The sequence below is a fragment of the Pomacea canaliculata genome, linkage group LG6, assembly GCF_003073045.1.
Source record: "Pomacea canaliculata isolate SZHN2017 linkage group LG6, ASM307304v1, whole genome shotgun sequence".
Lineage (NCBI taxonomy): Eukaryota > Metazoa > Mollusca > Gastropoda > Architaenioglossa > Ampullariidae > Pomacea > Pomacea canaliculata.
This window is the reverse complement of record NC_037595.1, coordinates 21982826-22005677: the sequence shown is the minus strand read 5'-3', so window position 1 is coordinate 22005677 and position 22852 is coordinate 21982826. Positions and strand designations below refer to the sequence as shown.

The 22852-nt window shown below is 38.8% G+C and overlaps 3 protein-coding genes across 3 annotated transcripts; all 3 read right to left on the bottom strand.

Moving 5' to 3' along the window:
- Window positions 1-255: 255 nt before the first annotated feature.
- Window positions 256-2358, bottom strand: LOC112567232. The gene is made up of 4 exons (XM_025243847.1): window positions 2235-2358; window positions 1550-1799; window positions 1044-1289; window positions 256-779 (listed from the first exon to the last, which is right to left on the bottom strand). The coding sequence occupies exons 3-4, from the start codon at window positions 1130-1132 to the stop codon at window positions 302-304; spliced, it is 567 nt and encodes a 188-aa protein (XP_025099632.1). The 5' UTR covers window positions 1133-1289; window positions 1550-1799; window positions 2235-2358; the 3' UTR covers window positions 256-301.
- Window positions 2359-9255: 6897 nt separating this feature from the next.
- On the bottom strand, window positions 9256-11424 carry LOC112566947. The gene is made up of 4 exons (XM_025243377.1): window positions 11248-11424; window positions 10553-10802; window positions 10016-10262; window positions 9256-9733 (listed from the first exon to the last, which is right to left on the bottom strand). The coding sequence occupies exons 1-4, from the start codon at window positions 11422-11424 to the stop codon at window positions 9256-9258; spliced, it is 1152 nt and encodes a 383-aa protein (XP_025099162.1).
- A 6831-nt stretch (window positions 11425-18255) lies between these two features.
- LOC112567201 (probable G-protein coupled receptor frpr-1) lies at window positions 18256-20717 on the bottom strand. The gene is made up of 4 exons (XM_025243802.1): window positions 20528-20717; window positions 19834-20083; window positions 19311-19557; window positions 18256-18765 (listed from the first exon to the last, which is right to left on the bottom strand). The coding sequence occupies exons 1-4, from the start codon at window positions 20699-20701 to the stop codon at window positions 18288-18290; spliced, it is 1149 nt and encodes a 382-aa protein (XP_025099587.1). The 5' UTR covers window positions 20702-20717; the 3' UTR covers window positions 18256-18287.
- Window positions 20718-22852: the final 2135 nt, after the last annotated feature.

Genomic DNA, 22852 nt, shown 5'->3' with positions numbered 1-22852 from the left:
CTGCTGAAATTCTTTACCCGACTCTCTACACATCATTTCTGCTACAACACAAGATAGGAGTTGAACATTTTAACTATGCGAGGTAGAAGGAAGCCTCAGTATACTTGTACTTCATAACTTTTATTGCTGGAATTAGATTAAATCAATAAGCTCAACAAAGTATTGAAATTTCTTTTTACACTAGCCGAGCTTGAAAAAGTGTCTGAACTTAGACAAGGGTAAGGCAGGGATACGACGGCGACGGAGACCACAACTGACCTTCAGTCCTAGATTAATGATTGTAGGTGTGTGCTTGGAGCACTTACTTCTTCGCGCATGACAGAATGTCCTTTAACGTAGTGCGAAACCGTGACCCCATGTGGTAATAGATGACAAAGTGCAAGGACGCGGTCACCATCCGTAACACGGAAATGATTCTCCACATAACGGACAGAAGGTTGTAGTAGCGGCCTGAGTTGCTGAGGTCCTTCACCAAGTACAGCGACAACTGCAGCACTACCTCCGGCGAAAAGCAGACGATAAACAAGAGAGACGACGCCAGCAACATTTTGGTGGTCGCCACTTCTTTCTTCGAAAGTCTAGTGAAATCTTTTGATTGTTTTGCTTTGTCGGAACTTCCCACGGCTCCATGTAGGTGGCGCCACGTAGAGGCTTGGTGCAGCTTGATGACTGTGAGGATTGAGGTGATGATGATAACAAACAGAAGGACGATTGTGAAGACGATAGTGTAGACGAATATGTCGATAATATCGAAAACATACTTGTGGTCCAAGTAAAAACTGAAATAAAAACAAATAAATCTTAACATCAAAAGAAAATGTAATGTTTTATTATCTTTGGTTTGTTTCTTTTTTTCTTTTATGAGTTAAAAACTCGTAAAAGTGATCTTTTCAAACACACATAAACAGAAAAAATTATGGTGGCAGAAACATCAGGGAATGAGTAGAGAAATAAATGAAGACACGTACATAAATACCTAGCATAAAGAAAAAAAAAAATGGATAGAGTTAAAGAGTTAAATAATTAACAGTTTGATCCCTCACCTGGTGTAGCTGTTGGCCAAGTCCGTCTCGTTAGTGAGAGGATCAAAGACACAGGTAAAGGTGTGCTTGTGACCGGCGATGACGTTCATGCCGCCTAACAGCAACACTCCATAACCCCGATAACGGCCGCCATGCTGGAAGTCTTGAGGTATTTCTGAGCCTTGAAAGGGAGGAACACACACAAGCACCGCTCGCACGCGATGACACACGTGATAAACTGAGAAGTTTTGCCGAAGCCAATAAAGCCTGTGTTCGAATCAGACATATAAAAAGATATTAATGATCATTTGTCTGCTTTCATGTGGTTGTCATAAAGATTCTGTTTAATTGAGTATTCAAGCGACTGTGTGAATGAATGCTAATGTTCGTAAGGGTTTGCACAGTGTATTTAAGGTTTGGTTATCAACGAGAATCTCCAGTATAATTAAATTACTTTTTTGTCGTTGAGTAATGCTTAACACATCACAAAAAGAAACTACAGGAAGAGAAATAAGTTCAGTACTGACCGACAATGTTTTCCTCGAGAACACCTCGAACTTTAATTAACGCCCTGTACATTTGTTCCAAATTTCGTAAGAACTGCGCTGTGAGACCCACGAGGTCTGTCAAAGACAACACAAACAAACACATGTTGATCCTCTCTCCTATTCCCTGTCTGTAGAAGACAGCGGCGTTGAGGATGTTGGCTGGGAATCCGAAGAGGAACAGAAGGGGCGAGACGGTTGCGTTGAGGATGATTCGAACCAAGACCTCAGCCTGCTCCAGAAACATATCAACAGGGGAACTTGTTAAGATAATTTGTTCATCTTATTGAATTGCTAGTACTGTTTTCATCAGGCTTACTGTCTGTGTGGTGGGCGAGTGTGGCGAGAGTGGAAATTAAATGATGACTGAAGTGAAAGTTGACTAATGTTTGATAGCGTGCACATCATGCTCTTTGGTATCACGTTCATGACTAGGGAAGAGAAGATGAGGGTGAGTAGTCTGCATAATAAACTTTAACTTCAGTAGGTATGTGCTGTCAACTGACAACATTATCGGTTGGTCACATTCTCAATACAATTCAATGCGACTTATTTCATGTGTAACTAAACGTACTCATTTAATTTGTCATATACAATTTAATTGTGAAATAAATTTGTTCTTTTATTAGATCGAGTAAAGGATTTTCTCACCTCCAAGTCTGCCTACCTTATGGCTGACGAGGTCGTATGGGTTTTCCCAAGGTTTGTAGCTATCTGACCGGACCACGATGCAACCTTCTGGGACGTAAGACAGAGATCCGCCGCTAGAGGGCAGAGTGACTGGGGGTTCGTCTCCTGGCCCCACAAAGGTGGTCCCGTTATACGAGAAAGCCTCTAGCATCGTAGTTATCTGCACAAAACGCATTCTTTCTTATCAAGTTTATTACAAAATAATACCCAAGTATACAGTTTTATTTTGAAGCGTCGGTATCACCTTCAACATAAGTTTACTTAGTTGACTGTCCCGGTCTATCGTGTCTTGGGTTATGTTGAAGGTGATATACAATCGTCTCACACAGATAACGAAAAACCTGTTCGTGCAAAAACAGGTTACTGTTAGAGCTGGCAGGACCATTGTTGAATAAACCATGAACACTGAATCTTTATCATAAAACCCCACTAGCACTTTAAAGATCTGTACAGTTATGTTATTGATTTTAAGAAAGTATTCGACAGATTTTGGCACGAGGAAATGTGGCATGTGATGCTCACATTCAACATCAAAAAACCATACAATCGCTGTTAACCACATCTTGGGACATTAAGAGAGAGAGAGCGCGCTTTCCTACGACGGTGTCGTTGAACACCTACCCTAAGAAAATCATGCAACACTGCGAGAGCACCACACCTCTGTACATATCGGAGGAAAACAGCTATGTAGCCTTGCTAACGAGATGGATACTATACCAGGCAGCAATAATGAGTTGCAAGCTCTCACAGGTAGACTCAGCTCCACTACCATAATCGGAATAAGTTACTTGACACGACACCCGACCACATACAGTCCAAAAGAAAGGAGCCAATCAAAAGAGGACATCGAGAGCGGCTGAATGAATTTAATGAGTAGATTGGCTGCCAATCTGTTGAGATGGTCGCAGGATAAGCCCACTGTAGCCCATTCATAATAGCTGTGAGTTATTGTGTTCCTCAACAACTGGTTGCAGTTAGGAGAGAGAGAGTAAGAATAATAGTCGGAATACCTTTCTACTTTTGCAGACCTACTTTTTCAGGACTGAGGAGTCGGTGGAGGAACGCTGGTCGACTCTCGAGAGAATTTGGAGGATGTTAATAATCAAATTTAGACTACGATGCAGAAAGAATTTGACTAAGATGCAGAGAGAAATTGAAACTTACTTTCAAATTGAAAAATTTTCCACCCTTGTTAAACCAATAACTCTTTACGCCGAACCACTGAGGCGAACATCAAGTAGTCGACAGTACGCTTACATGATGACATCAATGGAAAACCTCTATTTATAGGTTGCTTTGAGTCAATATTGTGCCGCGCCTCTGATAATGAGTGGCAACATGGGACAAATGATGGAGTGTACACAAGATGTTGAAATATTTTTATTCTGAGAATATTTACTTTCTTATTAAGATTTTGTTTTCATAAACACTCCTCCCCGCACTCTCATTAGTGAAATTAAAAACTGTGTTTGCTTATGCGCGTGTGTGTGTGTGTGTGTGTTGTCTTCAAATACAGTTGAGGACAACTTATCTCGAATTAGGGTAATTGTCAAATAGTTTGCGGCCGTAACAATTACCTTATTTAAAAATTTGTCATTAAAATAATTTTTCCAAAACATTATAATATTTTAAGTTTTCGTATCTGGTGGCAGCAAAATTCTCTAAGACATACTTATCCGAGTCAAATAATTTCTCAACGACACTTGCCTGTAACCACTGCTGCTTTAGAAATATTACTCGTAATTTACCGCATAAATATTTAACTTATAATGTCTTTTATCAGAAGAAAAACAATTTTTAAAAATATCTGCAGTTATCTGCAATTTTATCCTCTTGATGTAAACTTTAATTTCTTTACCAGTTGACAGAATTGATGTCCGTGTGTGTTGAGATTTTCTTCTTGGTGAAAACTTTAATTTGATCCCAATAAGCCACGTTCAGGCTTCGGGTTAATATGTTGAGCACTGATCAGCTTAATGTTACTCCAATCAATTTATTTTTATTTTTAAGCTATTGGATTCTTATGTAGTGGTTGTATTACAGATTCTGACAATGCCTCGGGGTACTGTCCATATATGGTTGAATATATATACTGTCCAATTCATCGACCTAGTCGTACCAGAATTTTCTCAATTGCTTTTATCGGGGTCCTCATCTCCATTACCAATGTTAATTGCACGTGAGTGGAATTATTAATTTCAAAATATTTGGTTGAATAGGTTGCTAGCGTTCGCTACAAGAACAATTTTTCATTTATTTAGCTAAGTAATTTAGGAAGAAAGACTTTTCAGGCCTTATGCAGAAGGCTATCAAAACACGAGTTTCTTAGTTTTTTTACAGACCAGTCCGTGACTCCTTCTTTTTAGGTTAGATTAAACCCTTCATGGGAGATTACTCTAGCGAAAAATATAGAAGAAGCAGACGGCATCGACGGACATAAGAATAGAAGGAAGTTGTGTGTGAGCTAGGAGGAGAAGAGTAAATTGCATCGCTTTCGAAGAAATTCCTTTGCTAGCCAAGGTTTCCTCCGTGTACTGGTAAATTGTGTTGGAGCCCTTGTGAAGGAGGATTAGATCTAGACGATTACTCGATCGCCTTCGGTGAAACACCCAGCAGTGTGTGGGCTCGGTGTACTGTTGGTACCGCTACTGTGACTGTGTGAACCCTCCCCTACACGGTCATTGTGTACGGCCTTGGAGTGTCATTGTTGGCGAGCTTCACGAATTTTTCTACCCATCGGAAAGGAAAATCCGCCTCTAGTAGATTATCAGTGTGATTTGTGTTCTTCGTATTTATATCAAAGGGCGGCACCCTACAACTGTGAGTATGGTTGGAACTGATACACGCGGATTAAAACTTTAGAAACTGTTAAGTTATGTGACTAAGAGATTCATATACCCATATAAATTAAAAATAGAGACTATTGCATTATTACATGTTTACTTGTCATAGATGTTTTGACCATCTTCTCCAAAGAACTGAGTGTTGAGACATTGTCGTTATAGATAGATCTGTATTCTCTCTCGTACAATCCTGAGAAACTAACATCACTTGGACAGCCTCAGGCAATCGTTGTATTTTGTGTTGAAAGAACGCATACTGATGTCGTGTGTGTGTTGGTAATGTGAATGCTGACGTCCCTGTCATTCTCTCAGAAGTAAAACAACGTTTTTTTAAACTAAATATTGTTCAAACTTTCTCTGCGTTATCTACATTATTCGTGTGAGTCGTTCTGACATTGGATTTGTGTAGACGTTTATTGCATCTTAATGTGAGTTAAACAATAGTCATTATAACTACATATCTCAGGACTTGCTTCTCTTTCTTTGCTTCTTTCTTTTTCCACTTTCTTGTCTATTGTTTTTTTTTATGACTGTTTAAAGCAAAAATCCTTCCGTGAAGTATCATGAATCCCGTTTTCAATCAATTTTCAAGAAAAAATATTATGAACGTGAGCCTAATATTTACATGTTTTGCTTGAGAGACACCTTTCCTCTAATGAAAGTGAGCCTGACTATTTCATGAACTTGTGCAAAAGTCTGGCATTATAATAAGCATTACTGAACCCTGTTTGTTTCTTTTACCAACTGACCGCCTCCAGTTATTACAATTAATGTAAATGCATTGGGTCTTATTTTCACTTTTATCTCTAATGACAGGTAACTCCATTCCATTAAAGCATTATTCATCCTTAAGTGATGATTATTATTTTACAGTTTTGGGGTTTTAATTTTTTTACTTTTAAAATTTTACTGGACTGTTCATCCCGCTGATAATAAGAATGACCATATTACACAACATAAACAAACATACAATATTAAGTTAAAATATAATCAAACCCATACAGCATCCAAAAGAAACATAAACAAACACATATTATATTAGACACAAACGTAAACAAACACACAGTCTATTCACCCAGCTACTTAGTGGTAGTAATCCATGGAAAAGGATTATCATCTTACAGATCAAAAGAGAGAGAAATAAAGAGTGAGCGAGTAATGAAAGGTTGTAACTAGACGATAGTCTGCTTCACACGAACAGGTGCTACCGACCCGCTATACTGGGATAGTCTCAACTAGTGGAAGGACAGATTATAGACTATGAAAATGTCATAGGATGGAGAAGTGAGAAAAAAACACCAAATGATAATACTACATAACACAACGATGTTTACCTTTTTACAGCAATACAACAATATTAATATCTTTAACTCATTGCTAACAGATAGACAAAGAGTTAGACATTAAACAAATATTTAGCCTGATGTTTAGTTGCAAAGCTGACAATGTTTATCTCGTATCTCCTTCTTTACTGCCAACCGACTAAGTCCATAAAAACCAATACAGAAAACATAAAGAAGAGCCAGATAACAAGAACAAGAGCTGAGAGTAACATGACATTGCAAAAGGAAAGACTAGCATTATGGGAAAGGGGTTAGGAGTAATGTTTACCTTGTAAAACCGTGGAACCTTAAATAACTTTTTGCACATGTGCTTAAAATGTTCAAAGAACTGTGTTTTAAGACCCACGAGGTCTGTCAAAGAAAACATAAACACAGCTTTATTTTCTCCCATTTCCTGATGTAGAAGAAAGCGGCGTTGAGGATGTTGGTTGTCAATATTCTGCTCCCTGTAGGAAGTATGGAGGAATCACCTGAACCATTTTATTCTTAACTTTTGGCAGCGTCCACAACAAATTATTTGTTAGCAGATCGCTAGAAAACATGTGAGATTTCCCTTGATGACAAATAGATCAAGTTTACAGCTCAACCTAACACCTATACGTTGTAATTCGGATACAGAGTTCCAGATACCGGGATACTTACTGACCAGTGAACTTCCTCTCTTTTTCTCAAGTATCGCCACACACACACACACCACACAGGATATATAAACAACAACACACACACCACACACCACACACACCACACACACACCCACACCAACACCCACCACACACACACACACACACAAAAATCTGGAAACTTTTAATCAGTACAATGACTTTACTAAAAAAAAGTAGCCCTTAATTGTAATAGGGTCGAAACACCTTTGTTTATTTATTATATCACTGCAATTAAATATACAATATGTAACTTTTTTTTATTCAGTGTAAGATTCTGATATTTGCTTCTTCAATCTCTATGTTAGAAGCGCATCTGGCACATTGTGTGTTACTCGTCCTTTCGAATGTTATTTTGACTTATAATCTGCTAGAATGATTTAGTTTTATATCAGTTGAGGATATTTGTGGATAACCAGGGTTGTCCATGGGACATATTTTCTATCCCACCCCATGGCATTTCTGTCCTCTTATCGCTATCCATCCCTACTTGTAATAACTTCTATGGACAACACTGCTTGTATGGCAAACAATTTTCGCACTTGCTTTAGCGCATGGGAACCTTATGTTCATTTACCATAATTTACTTACTGCAACTGTTAATTTAGCGTAAATTTATTTACATTATCAAGTATCGACTACCTGGGAATACAATGTTGCTTCGCTGCATGGGAGTTTCCATGGATCCATGGTATAACATTCCTATGGACAACACTGGTGATACGCTGACCATCAAGTATAGCTAAATATACCATTTTCTTTCTTTATAAGTTAAAGAATGAGCACCGAGGGATCCAGCTTACACCCTGATTTCTTTCACATTTAGAAGAATTTAGGCAAAGTTATTTTTTATATAATGTGTGTGCCTCTAATGTGTCGACTCGGAGACTCACGTACATGCATTCTTTTAAGTATATACACCTTTTCCACACTTCTGTAAAAAACTGGCATTAAAATTCTAAATATTACGGATATGCATGGATACCATCTCCAGAGTGCTGTTGTCAGTCTTCAATTTGTGGACACCATTCTGTCATCTTCTTTGTGTAACACAAGTATTTAAGTTTGATATAATGTTGGACGAATTCCCATCCTTCAATAACAGTAACCTTCAAAGAATTGAGAATATAAACTTTCTGTGCTGATATGATATGATGAAGGGTCTTGACTTACCTACTCGGGATGCATGTTTGCGTAAATTGAAGATATTAGGTGTTGGAATATTTCAAAGAGCGTCAGAACATTTTACGTAGATATAATTAATATTATGGTCTATGGGTGGAATGTAGTGAATACGATGCTCTTCAATAACATTTCTATGTTCTTTCAGATTTGTGAACATGGCTTGGTATTTTAAATTTCTATTCGTTGATTGTGTGTCTAGGAAAGACAGGTACTCATACAGTACTCATATTTATGTTAAGAGTGTACCAAGACCAAAATAAAAAACAAAAATAGTAAGGTTTTCATCATATTTCACATATAAGGTTTACAATCCTAATTGTTTGCTATATTTACTGCAAAACGTATTTTACAATTTGTGATTGGATGCCCCAAACATTAATAGATATACCATGATAAAATTATTTGAAACAATATAAGTACTAAATCACATGTCCGCACACTCCAATGGTTATATAATTATACTTTTAGACATAAGTACTTTTCAGATTTTCTCATATGCGGTTTCGGATCAGTGTATCGACAATTTGCACAGTAAAATAGCTCGCAGTGTTCTTCTCATATTATCTGTATATTTTAATTCGAATTGACGACTGTAATAACAATCTTTTATAGCCTGGTATTAGTTATAATAAAGCTTTAGTATTTTTTCCTAATGCCGCATGGGACTTTTAACACTTACCTGCTGAAATCCTTTTCCCATTTTCTACACCTCATTTCTGCTACAGCACCAGATTTAGTTAAACAATTATAACTACGCGAGGCAGGAGGAAGCCTCAGTATACTTGTACTTAATAACTCTTATTGTTGGAATTAGATTAAATCAATAAAATAAACAAATTATTGGAATTTTCATTTACAGTAGCCGAGCTTGATAAAGTGTCTGAACGTAGCTAGGGATACGACGACGACGGAGAGCACAACTAACCTGCAGTCCTAGATTATTAATTGTAGGTGCGTGCTTGGGGCACTTACTTCTTCACGCATGACAGTATGTCCTTTAAAGTAGTGCGAAACCATGACCCCATGTGGTAATAGATGACAAAGTGCAAGGACGCGGTCACCATCGGTAACACGGAAATGATTCTCCACATAACGGACAGAAGGTTGTAGTAGCGGCCTGAGTTGCTGAGGTCATTCACCCAGTACAGCGACAACTGCAGCACTACCTCGGGTGAGAAGCAGACGATGAACAAGAGAGACGACACCAGCAACATCTTGGTGGTCGCCACTTCTTTCTTCGAAAGTCTCGACAAATCTTGTGACTGTTGTGCTTTGTCGGAACTTCTCACGGCTCCGTGTAGGTAGCGCCACGTAGAGGCTTGGTACAGCTTGATGACTGTGAGGATTGAGGTGATGATGATAACAAAAGGAAGGACGATTGTGAAGACGACATTGTAGACAAATATGTCGAGAATATCTAAAACATATTTGTGGTCCAAGTAAAAACTGAAATAAAAATAAATAAGTCTTAACATTAAAAGAAAATGGAATGTTTTATTTTCTTTGGTTTGTTTCTTTTTCTTTTTTTATACGCAGCTAGGGAACCCGTAAAAGAGAATTTTTTCAAACACACAGACAAGATTAGTTAGAGATAGTAGCAGAAACATTATGGAATGAGTAGAGAAATAAGAGAAGACAAGTACGCACAAAAATGGATATCAGAAAGAAAATTTAGAATAGATATAGTTAAAGAGTTAAATAATTAATGTAAACAGTGTGATCCCTCACCTGGTGTAGCTGTTGGCCAAGTCAGTTTCGTTAGTGAGAGGATCAAAGACACAGGTAAAGGTGTGCTTGTGACCGGCGATGAGGTTCATGTCGCCTACAAGAAACACGCCCACCACCCCGATAACGGCCGCCATGCTGGAAGTCTTGAGGTATTTCTGAGCCTTGAAAGGGAGGAACACACACAAGCACCGCTCGCACGCGATGACACAAGTGATAAACTGAGAAGTTTTGCTGAAGCCAATAAAGCCTGTGTTCGAATCACACAGAAAAAAGAGATTTATTAATGGTCATTTGTCTGTTGTCATGTGGTTGTCAGTAAGATTTTGCTTAACCGAAGAAAGAGATTTCTTTTTTAACTTTTGAGTGTTCAAGCGAGTGTAAGAATGAATGCTTAAGTACGTGAAGGTTTACACAGTGTGTTTAAGGTGTGATTATAAACGACAATATACAGTATAATTGCTTACTTTTTTGTTTTTAAGGAATACTTAATACATCCCAAAAAGAAACTACAGGAAGAGAAATAATTTCAGTACTGACCTAGAATGTTTTCCTCAAGAACACCTCGAACTTTAATTAACGCCCTGTACATCTGTTCAAAATTTCGTAAGAACTGAGCTGTGAAGCCCACGAGGTCTATCAAAGACAACACAAACAAACACATGTTGATCCTCTCCCCTAGTCCCTGCCTGTAGAAGACAGCGGCGTTGAGGATGTTGGCTGGGAATCCGAAGAGGAACAGAAGGGGCGTGGCCGTGGCGTTGAGGATGATTCGAACCAAGACCTCAGCCTGCTCCAAAAAGAGAGGAACTTTTTAAGATAATTCATCCCTCTTACTGAATTGCTAGTGCTGTTTTTATCAGGTTTACTGTCTTTGTGGCGGACAAGTGTGGCGAGAGTGGAAATTAATGATGACATAAGTGAGGGTTGACTAATGTTTGATAGCGTGCACGTCACGCTCTTTGGTATCACGTTTGTGACTTGGGAAGAGAAGATGATGGTGAGTAGTTCGCATACTAAACTTTAAGTGTAAAACTTCAGTATGTATATCCTGTCAACTGACAACATTATCAGTTGGTCACATTCTCAATACAATGCAACCCGACTTATTTCATGTATAATTAAACGTACTAAACGTACTCACGTATTTGTCATTTACAATTTTATTTGGGAAATAAATTTGTTCTTTTATATGATAAGGTAAAGGCTTTTTTCTCACCTCCAAGTCTGCCTACCTTATGGTTGACTAGGTCGTATGGGTTTTCCCAAGGTTTGTAGCTATCCGACCGGACCACGATGCAACCTTCTGGGACGTAAGAGAGAGATCCGTCGCTAGAGGGCAGAGTGACTGAGGTTCCGTCTCCTGGCCCCACAGAGGTATTCACATGATACCAGCTGGCCTCTAGCATCATAGTTATCTGCACAAAACTCATTCATTCTAATCTTCGAGCATTAAGAGGGAGAACGCTTTCCTACGACGGTGTTGATAAACAACTACACTAAGAAAATCATGCAAGACTGCGAGAGCACCACACCTCTGTACATATCGGAGGAAAACAGCTATGTAGCCTTGCTAACGAGATGGATGCTATACCAGGCAGCAATAATGAGTTGCAAGCTGTCACAGGTAGACTGAGCTCCAGTTCCATAATCGGAATAAGTTACTTGACACGACACCCTACCACACACAGTCCAAAAGGGAAGGATGCCATCAAAGAAGGGTGGACATCGAGGGTGGCTGAATAGATTTAATGAGTAGATTGGCTGCCAATCTGTTGAGATGGTCCCAAGATAAGCCCACTGTATTCATAATACAGTCGGACCTCGATAAGTCGACCTTCCCTAACTTGATAACCTCCCTATATCGAATTGTTAGTTCCGGGCAAAATACCTGCGCCTATTACGCCATTTTCCTTAACTCGAAAACTCCGTAAGTCGAATTTTTTTTCGGGTCCCTTTGAGTTCGACTTATCGAGGTCCGACTGTAACTGTGAGTAATCGTGTTCCTGAACAACTATTTGCAGTTAGGAGAGACAGTAGTAATAATAGTCGGAATACCTTTCTACTTTTGCAGACCTACTTGTCCACAAGCTTTTAGAAACAGTTGGAGAGATAAACACAATATATAATGACCTGTGCCAGAATCGTAACACTTCAAGTTATTCAGAGTTTGATGGCTAACTCTTATCTGTCTACTAATTGTTTGAAATAAGGAGCATCGTTTGTTGATTATAACACGCTAATAAACAGCTCTGGCTAAGCAACTCTTTCTCCACTTTCCAAAGGTACCGATGACATTTAAAGATGGTGCACTAGGAAGTCGAACCATATAAATGTGAGCAAACAATCACTGTATACACTACACTCGGCTGCGACAATTACACCTCTTTTACGATTACATTTGAAAGTTCTTCCCTCTGTTGGGGCAACGATCTTCTAGACTACACATGCTTGTTTAGCAGGCTCTTACAACAGGACTTTGATGATATTCTGGATAAGTTGGCCTTAGAAATGCTCTAGATATACTTTGCTCATTAACTAATAATAGGGGCGATTGTCGCCGATTTCGCGCCTTGGCGATCAACAAATCTGATTCTACGGAAGCCTTGTGCTCCTGGCAGGTCTAACCAAGCCGAACAGTCCTGTCAGGGGAGAGGCCAGACTAAAATGTTGCACCTGGCCTTCCAGGTTGAGAGTTTTGCTTTGGGCTAACAACCCACTCCCGTAAAAACAAAAGCTGTTACAGAAACCGCAGCAATACCACAACAAGGGCCTGGTCGGGAAGATTCCTCTCTTGAAGAGCTTATGACGTGCTGGTGAAAGCCTTAGGGAAGCCAGTCCGCCGACTCATCTTTCGACGACAAAGGCAAGAACCAGTATTGTGCTCCCACGCAAAAATATACACAAGACAACTTGGTCTTAGCCTGATGGCTAGAGACAAAAACAGATTGGCCATATAACAGTTGCTCGAAAGTGAAAAAGGAGTCTTCAAGATGTCCGATTGAGGAGAGGTGCAGATGTTGCTTCAGACCACCAACTCCTAGTGGAAACTTCAAGATTAAGCTGAAGTCATTTATTGATACAGCATGCAGACCACACCGCAGGTTCAGTGCTCAATGCCTCGGGGGCAATAAGATAGGGGACATTTGTGGCCATGGGGTCAGGGATGGGTGTTGGGCCCTTTCAGGACTGAGGAGTCTGTGGAGGAACGCTGTTCGACGCTCGGGAGCAGTTGGAGGACAGCCTGTGCAGATGTTGTGAGAGCGAGACAAAGGACATCGGAACCACATGGGCCCAGCTGAAGGGGGCTGCCTAATTTCGAGTCCGCTGGTGAGGTGTTGTTATGACACTATGCTCCTCGAGGAGTAACAAGGAATAAACTATGCTATTAACCAATGCCAGTTGTAAGATTCTGACAACGTTAGCTGATACATAGGTTTTGGCTCTTTCCGGCTATGTTAATACTCAAATTAAGACTAAGATGCAAAAAGAAATTAACTAAGATGTAGAGAGAAATTGAAACTTACTTTCAAATTGAAAAAATTTTCCCCCTTGTTGAACCAATAACTCTTTATGCCAAACCACTGAGGCCGACATCAAGTAGTCGACAGTAAGTAAAGATTACATGATGACATCAAAAGAAAACCACTATTTATAGGTTGCTTTGAGTCAATATTGTGCCGCGCCTCTGATAATGAGTGGGAACAGGGGACAAATGATGGAGTGTACACTAGATGTAAAAATATTTTTATTCTGAAAATATTTGCTTTTTTTAAGATTCTGCATTTATAAACACTCCTCCCCCGCACTCTCATTAGTGAATTTAACAAATGTGTGTGTTTGTATATGTGTGTGTGTTTTCTTCAAATACAGTTGAGGACAACTTTTCTCGAAGTAAGGTAATTGTCAAATGTTTTTCGGCTGTAACAATTGGCTTATTTTACAATGTTTCATGAAAATAATTTTTTCAAGACATTATAATATTTTAAGTTTTCGTATCTGGTGGCAGCAAAATTCTCTGATGCATATTTATCTGAGTCACATAATTTCTGAGCGACACTTGCCTGTAACAACTGCTGCTTTAGAAATATTACTCATAATTTACCGCATAAATATTTATCTTATAATGTCTCTTATCAGAAGAAAAATATTTTTTAAAAATATCTGCAGTTAACAGACCTGATTTTATTCCTTATTTGAAAGCAATTTTATCCTCTTGATGTTAGCTTTAATTTCTTTACCAGTTGGTGAAAACTTTAATTTGATCCCAATAAGCCATGTTTAGGCTTCAGGTTAATATGTATGAGAACTAATCAGTTTAACGTTATTCCAATCAATTTATTTTTATTTTTAGGCTATTGGATTCTTATGTAGTGGTTGAATAACAGCTTCTGACAATGCCTAGGGGTACTGTCCATATATGGCTGACTATATCTACTGTCCAATTCATCGACATAGAATTTTCTTAATTGCTTTTATCGGGGTCCTCATCTCCATCACCAATGTCGATTGCACATGAGTGGAATCTTTAACTTTCAAATATTTGGTTGAATAGGTTGCTAACGTTTGCTACAAGAATAATTTTTAATTTACTAAGCTAAGTAATTTAGGAAGAGAGAATTTTAAGGTCCTATGCAAAAGGGTATCAAAACACGAGTTTCTTAGTTTGTCACGGACCAGTCCATGCCCCTATGTTTTTAGGTTAGATTAAACCATTCAAGGGATATCACTCTAGCGAAAAATATATAAGAAGCAGACGGCATCGACAGACATAAGAATGGAAGGAAGTTGTGTGTGAGCTAGAAGGAGAAGAGTAAATTGCAGCGCTTTAGTAGAAATTCCTTGCCTAACCAAGGTTTTCTCCGTGTACTGGTAAATTGTGTTGGAGCCCTTGTGAAGGAGGATTAGATCTAGACGATTACTCGATCGCCTTCGGTGAAACACCCAGCAGTGTGTGGGCTCGGTGTACTGTTGGTTACCGCTACTGTGACTGTGTGAACCCCTCCCCTACACGGCCATTGTGTACGGCCTTGGAGTGTCATTTGTTGGCGAGCTTCACGAATTTTCTACCCCATCGGGAAAGGAAAATCCGCCTCTAGTAGATTACCAGTGTGATTTGTGTTCTTCGTATTCTATATCAAAGGGCGGCCACCCTACAAACTGTGAGTATGGTTGGGATCTGATACACCGCGGATTAAAACTTTAGAAACTGTTAAGTTATGTGAACTAAGAGATTCATATACCCATATAATTAAAAATAGAGACTATTGCATTATTACATGTTTACTTGTCATAGATGGTTTTGACCATCTTCTCCAAAGAACTGAGTGTTGAGACATTGTCGTTATAGATAGATCTGTATTCTATCTCGTACAATCCTGAGAAACTAACATCACTTGGACAGCCTCAGGCAATCGTTGTATTTTGTGTTGAAAGAACGCGTACTGTGTGTTGGAAGTGTGAATGTCGGGCAAAATATTCTACCCGCTGCTTGGCGGGTAGTAATCCATAGAAAAGGTTTACCATCTTACACATCAAAAGAGAGAGAAATAAAGAGTGAGCGAGTAATGTAAGGTTGTAACTAGACGATAGTCTCCTTCACGCGAACAGGTGCTGCCGCCCCGCTATACTGGGATCTGCTCGTCTAGACTAGTGGAAAGACAGATTATAGACTATGAAAATGTCATAGGATGGAGAAGTGAGTAGAAAATATAAACATCAATGAGAACCAAATGATAATACTACATAACACAACGATGTTTCTCTTTTTCTCATATCACACACACACATATAAACACACACAAAAAAAATCCGGAGAACCTTTAATCAGTACAATGACTACTAAAAAAAGTACTTAATTGTAATAAGTATCACAGACACAGTGTTTAATTATAATCACTGCAAATATACCAATATGTTGCCTTTAATTTTATTCAGTGTAAATTATTCTCATATTTGCTCTTTAATCTCTATTTAGACTGCAGCTGGCACATTGTTCCTCGTCCTTCAAATTTATTAAGGTTTAATAATTTGATAGAAAATGTTTAATTTTAATCGGTTGAGAATATAGTGATAACTGGCCATCAAATATAGCTAAATATACCATTTTCTTTTTAATAAGTATAAAGAATAAAACCGAGTGATCACAGCTTGCACTCTGATTTCCTCGTATTTAGAAAAATTTAAGACAAAGTAATTTTTCATATAATTAATGTGTTTTTGTTGTGGCTCGAATTCCTTCTCGACTGCTAGACAGTACATGCTTTCCTTTAAAATTATACAGCTTTTCCACACTTCTCTGAAGAATTACAAATTCTTAAATATTACAGGATTATGCCATGGGATCACTATCTCCAGAGTGCCTGTTATCAACTCTCAAAGTGGCAATCCATCAGTCATCTCTTTTGTAGTCGTTGATTGTGTCTTTACCTTCCCGTCTGTACGAGGCGACCTTTGCACATTTTAGTGTAAATACTGACTTCTCATCGTTGTGTTAAAATAAAGTCGCAACAAATGTTGATGCTTCATTCGCATGAAATCACTGTAATCTATAAAAGTATTTAAGTTTGATATAATGTTGGACGAATTCCCATCCGTCAGTAACAAAAACCTCCAAAGAATTGAGAATATATGAAGGTATCTGAGCCGATATGACATGATGAAGCATCCAGACTTTATTATTCGCGAATGTATGTTTGCATGAATTGAAGATATTAGGTGTTGGAATATCTCAAAGAGCGTTAAAATATTTTACGTAGATATTATTAATATTATGGTCTATGGGTCTAATCTAATTTATACGATGTTCTTCAACAACATATCTGTGGTCATACAAATTTGTGAACACGGCTGGGTATTTCGAACAACTATTCGTTAATTGTGTGTCCGTGAAAGACAGGCACTCATCTTTATGTCGAGATTATAGCAAGACCAAAATAAAAAACAAAGATGGTAAGGTCATCATGATATTTCGCATCCATGATTCCCAATTAAACTGTTTGCTATATTTATTTTATTACTTGTCGTAGGGTGCCTGAAACTTTGATAGATGTCGCATGATAAAATTATTTTTAAAAATGTATGTACTAAATAACATGTCCGCAGACTCCAATGGTTATATATACTTTTAGACATCAGTACTTTTTTAAATATTATCATATGCGGTTTCAGATCAGAGTTTCGACAATTTGCGCAGTAAAATAGCTCACAGTGTTCTTCTCATAGTATCAGCATATTCTTATTCGAATTGATATCTGTAATAAAAATCTGTTACAATCTGGTATCAGTTATAATAAAGTTTCCATATTTTTTCCTCATGCCTCATGGGACTTTGAACACTTACCTGCTGAAATCCTTTTCCTGACTCTCTACACCTCATTTCTGCTACAACACAAGATGGAGTTGAACATTTTGACTAAACGAGGCAGGAGGAAACCTCAGTATACTTGTTATTAATAACTTTTATAGCTGCAGTTAGATTAAATCAATAAAATCAAGAAAGTATTGAAATTTCCTTTTACAGTAGCAGATCTTGAGAGTGTGTCTGAACTTAGACAATGGCAGTGGGTAGCGTTACGACGACTACGGAGAACTTTTCAGAACTGATCTTCAGTTCTGGATTAAAGTGATTGTAAAGGCAAAATAAAAATGCTTAGAATCTCGCACAGAGTAGGATCCACTTGAACCTCGTCTTTGTTCGCGTCTGTTCATCTGGAAAAAGTTGAAGGTTTTGTAGCATGTTGTGTTTAATAAGAGAAATTACATAGGACTCTTTCGTTTGCTTAGACGAAGTCTTGTTCTCCGTCACGTGACCTTATGACATATGACCAAGACTGCTTACCAAGTGAAACAGACTGTTTTCTATAATTTTTAAAACTGTGCTTTGAAAAGTTCACTTTAAAACCTAAATTAACTCACGAGACATCACCGATCACGAGTTCAAACCCGAGCAATGATCACCGACACTTGCTGCCTTGGTCCTACGTCACACGAAGGTTCGTCTGCTTGACTATCTCGGAAAGCTATCGCGATTACTCGGTGGAAGGACATAACGGACGATTTTACTAGATTTTTTCGATTTTTATAAACATCTGCAACCGAAATAGTGCTAATAAGTAGTAATTAAGTGAGAAACGAATCATTTATTTCTTCTGTATTGTTCTCGTGCTCTGTAATTGTAACTAAATATATTTTTGAAACGTTTGACCTTCGCCACAGCCTTTTCACAACCCTTGAGTATCCCTTTAATGATTAATGAGGTGTGTGCTTGGAACAGTTACTTCCTCACGCATGACACTATGTCCTTTAACGTAGTGCGAAACCGTGACCCCATGTGGTAATAGATGACAAAGTTCAAGGACGCAGTCACCATCCGTAACACGGCAACGATTTTCCACAGTACGGACAGAAGGTTGTAGTAGCGGCCTGAGTTGCTCAGGTCCTTCACCAAGTACAGCGACAACTGCAACATGACGATAGGCGAGAAGCAGACGATAAACAAGAGAGACGACGCCAGCAACATTTTGGTGGTCGCCACTTCTTTCTTCGAAAGTCTCGACAAATCTTTTGACTGTTGTGCTTTGTGGGAACTTCCCACGGCTCCATGTAGGTGGCGCCACATAAAGGCTTGGTACAGCTTGATGACGGTGAGGATGGAGGTGATGATGATAAGAAACTGAAGAACGATCGAGAAGACGACAGTGTAGACAAATACGTCGATAATATCGAAAACATACTTGTGGTCCAAGTAAAAACTGAAATACAAAAATAAATATCTTAACAATAAAAGAAAATTGTAAAAAATTCTTTATCAAAGATTTTTCCTAATCGTCCTTCTTCCATTTTTCTGAGTATCGGTTTGTACCTTATCAATGTAGTACGTATTTTATTACTTGGTATAACTCTTTTATTCTCTCTTTCTTTATTTATTACTACCGTTATTTTGTCTCGCTTTTTTCCTATCGCTGTTTCCTTCTCTTGTTTGTTTGTGGTTTTGTGTAAAGATTTTTTCTTTATTAATATATTTTATACCCATTAATTAATCAGATGTAATTTTTTCCGGTTTGTTTCTTTTTTCTCTTTTATTAGCAGCTAGAGAACCAGTAAAAAAGAGTTTTTTAAACACACATACACAGACAAAATTAGTGAGAGGGCGGCAGAAACATCAGAGAATGAGTAGAGAAATAAGAGAAGACAGACAACAAAAATGGCTGGCAGAAAGAAAATATGGAATGCATAGAGTTAAAAGATAAAGAGTTAAATCATCAATATTAACAGTTTTCAAGTTCTTAGTCCTCACCTGGTGTAGCTGCTGGCCAAGTCCGTCTCGTTAGTGAGAGGATCAAAGACACAGGTAAAGGTGTGCTTGTGACCGGCGATGAGCCACATGCCGCCTAGCAGAAACACACCGATGACCCCGATAACGGCCGCCATGCTGGAAGTCTTGAGGTATTTCTGAGCCTTGAAAGGGAGGAACACACACAAGAACCGCTCGCACGCGATGACACACGTGATAAACTGAGACACTTTGCTAAAGCCAGTAAAGCCTGTGTTCAAATCACACAGAAAAAAAGAGATATTAAATTTCTTTTACGTTGTCATGTGGTTGTCAGAAAGACCTTGTTGTAACCGACAAAAGTGTTCTTTAAATTTTGAGTGTTGAAGCGAGTGTAATGATGCATACTAATGTTCATTAGGGTTTGCACAGTGTATTTAAGGTTTCATTATTTATGAGAATCTCCAGTATATTTGCTTATTTGTTCTCTTGTGGAATACTTAATACAAAAATAAACTACAGAAAGGGAAGTAAGTTCAGTACTGACCTACAATGTTTTCCTCGAGAACACCTCGAACTTTAATTAACGCCCTGTACATTTGTTCCAGATTTCGTAGGAACTGAGCTGTGAGACCCACGAGGTCTGTCAAAGACAATACAAACAAACACATGTTGATCCTCTCCCCTATTCCCTGTCTGTAGAAGACAACGGCGTTGAGGATGTTGGCTGGGAATCCGAAGAGGAACAGAAGGGGCGTGGCCGTGGCGTTGAGGATGATTCGGACCAAGATCTCAGCCTGCTCCAGAAAAATATCCAGAGAAGAACTTGGTAAGATAATTCGTCCCTCTTATTGAATTGCTAGTACTGTTTTTATTAGGTTTACTGTCTGTGTGGCGGGCAAGTGTGGCGAGAGTGGAATGTGAATGATGACTGAACTGATAGTTCACTAATGTTTGATAGCGTGCACGTCACTGTCTTTGATATCACTTTTCTGACTTGGGAGAAGTAAATGAGGCTTACTACTGCGCATGCTAAACGTTAAGTGTAGAACTTCAATTTGTTTGTCCTGTCAAATGACAACATTATCAGTTGGTCACGTTCTCTATACATTACATAGCGACTTATTTCTTGTGCAATTGAACTTAATAGTTTATTTGTTATTTACAATCCTATGGGGGAAAGAAATTTGTTCTTTTCTTAGATCAAGTAAAGGCTTTTTCTAACCTCCAAGTCTTCCTACCTTATGGCTGACGAGGTCGTATGGGTTTTCCCAAGGTTTGTAGCTATCTGACCGGACCACGATGCAACCTTCTGGGACGTAAGACAGAGATCCGCCGCTAGAGGGCAGAGTGACTGAGGTTCCGTCTCCTGGCCCCACAGAGTTATTCCCGTGATACCAGCTGGTCTCTAGCATCGTAGGTATCTGCACAAAACTCATTCATTCTGATCAAGTTTATTACAAACTGTCACCCAATTATACGGCTTTATTGTGAAGTGTCGGTATCACCTTCAACATATGTATATTTAGTTGATTTCCCGGTCTATCGTGTCTTAGCTTATGTTGAAGGTGATATACAATCGTCTCACACAGATAACGAAAAAACTGTTCGTGGAAGAACAGGTTACTGTTAGAGCTGGCAGAACCACGCTTAAATAAATCTTCAACAACTGAATCTTTATCATAAAACCTTATCAACGCGGTAAAGATCTGTACAGTTATTTTATTGACTTTCAGAAAGCATTCGACAGAGTTTGGCAGGAGGAAATGTGGCATGTAATGCGGACATTCAACATAAAAAAGGACATAGTCCGAATCGTACAATCGCTGTTAATCACGTCTCGGAACATTAAAAGGGAGAACGTTTTCCTACGACGGTGTCGTTGAACACCTACACTAAGAAAATCATGCAACACTGCGAGAGCACCACACCTCTGTGTATCGTAGGAAAACAGCCAAGTAGCCTTGGTAACGAGATGGATGCTATACCAGACAGTAATAGTGAGTTGCACGTTCTCACAGGTAGACTCAGCTGCACTACCATAATCTTACTAAGTTACTTGACACGACACCCTATCTCAGACAGTTTAAAAGAGAAGGAGGCCATCAAAGGAGGACATCGAGGGTGGCTGAATACTTTTAATGAGTGGAAATAAGCCCACTGTAGCCCATTCATCATAGCTGTGAGTCATCGTGTTCCTCAACAACTGGTTGCAGTTAGGAGAGAGAGTAGTAATAATAGTGGGAATACCTTTCTACTTTTGCAGACCTACTTGTCCACAAACTTCAAGAGACAGTCTGAGAGATAAACACAATATATTATGACCTGTGCCAGAATCGTAATACTTCAAGTCGTTCAGATTTGATGGCTAACTCTTAGCTGTCTTCTAAATTTCTTCTGAAATAATGAGCATCGCTTGTTGATTATAACAGGCTAATCAAGAGCTCTGGCTGAGCAACTTATTCTCCACTGTTTCCAGAGGTACTGATAACATTTGAAGATGGTGCAATAGGAAGTCAAACCACATAAATGTGAGCAAACAGTCACTTTCTACACAGTTCTTCCCTCTGTTAGGACAACGACCTTCTGTACTACACATGCATGGTTAGCGGACTCTTACATCAGGACTGTGATGATGTTCTGAAAAAGTTGGCTGTAGAAATATTTTAGGTCTCTCTCTCCCGACTTTATGATTAGTATACTTTGCTTAGTAATTAATGCCGCTTCTGACAGCGTTTTCTGTTGAAAATGTTTTGGCTCCTTTCGGCTATGTTAATAAATGTGACGCCTCCATGTTTTTAGGTTCCTCTTCGCTGTTTGTGAACTACGAGTGTAAATAACACGTATTGGAGAATGAGCGAGCCATCGGGAAAAGGGAGATCACTCTAGCAAAAATATGGAAGAAGCAGACGGCATCGGCGGACATGAGAATAGCAAGACGTTGAGTGTGCGTTAAGAGGATAAGAGTAGATGCCAGCGCTTTAAAAGAAATTCCTTTCCTAACCAAGGTTTTCTTCGTGTACGGGTTAATTGTGTTGGAGCCCTTCTGAAGGAGGATTAGATCTAGACGATTCCTCGATCGCCTTCAGCAGTGTGGTGTTGTAGCGAGACAGTTTTTCCACCCAAGAAACTTTTTCCAAGTGAGGTATGCGTCTTGTTGTAAGGACAGAACCGAACTCTCAGCGAGAGCCAATGGTCTGAGGATACTACAAAATGAAATTTAACAGTTGAGAAACACATGAAACTTTTAGGTTCAAATTATTACAGCTTACAAAGAGATGTGGATAGCGGACTATTTTCTTTTGATATCACTGCGCGAGTGGGTGTTTGATCGTCTGCTAAAGAGTAACTACAAGTAACTACAAGTCAAATTTAAATAAAAATAACATGAAAAAGCTAAACACATACAACTAAAAATTTATTTTTGGTTATGATAAAAAAATACCAAGAGAATGTTTGCTAAATCATTCAGCAACACTAGAAAACCCAGCTTCTGCATTCCTCGCTTGGAAAAAGTTTCTTGGGTGGAAAAACTGTCTCGCTACAGTGTAAGGCTCGGTGTACTG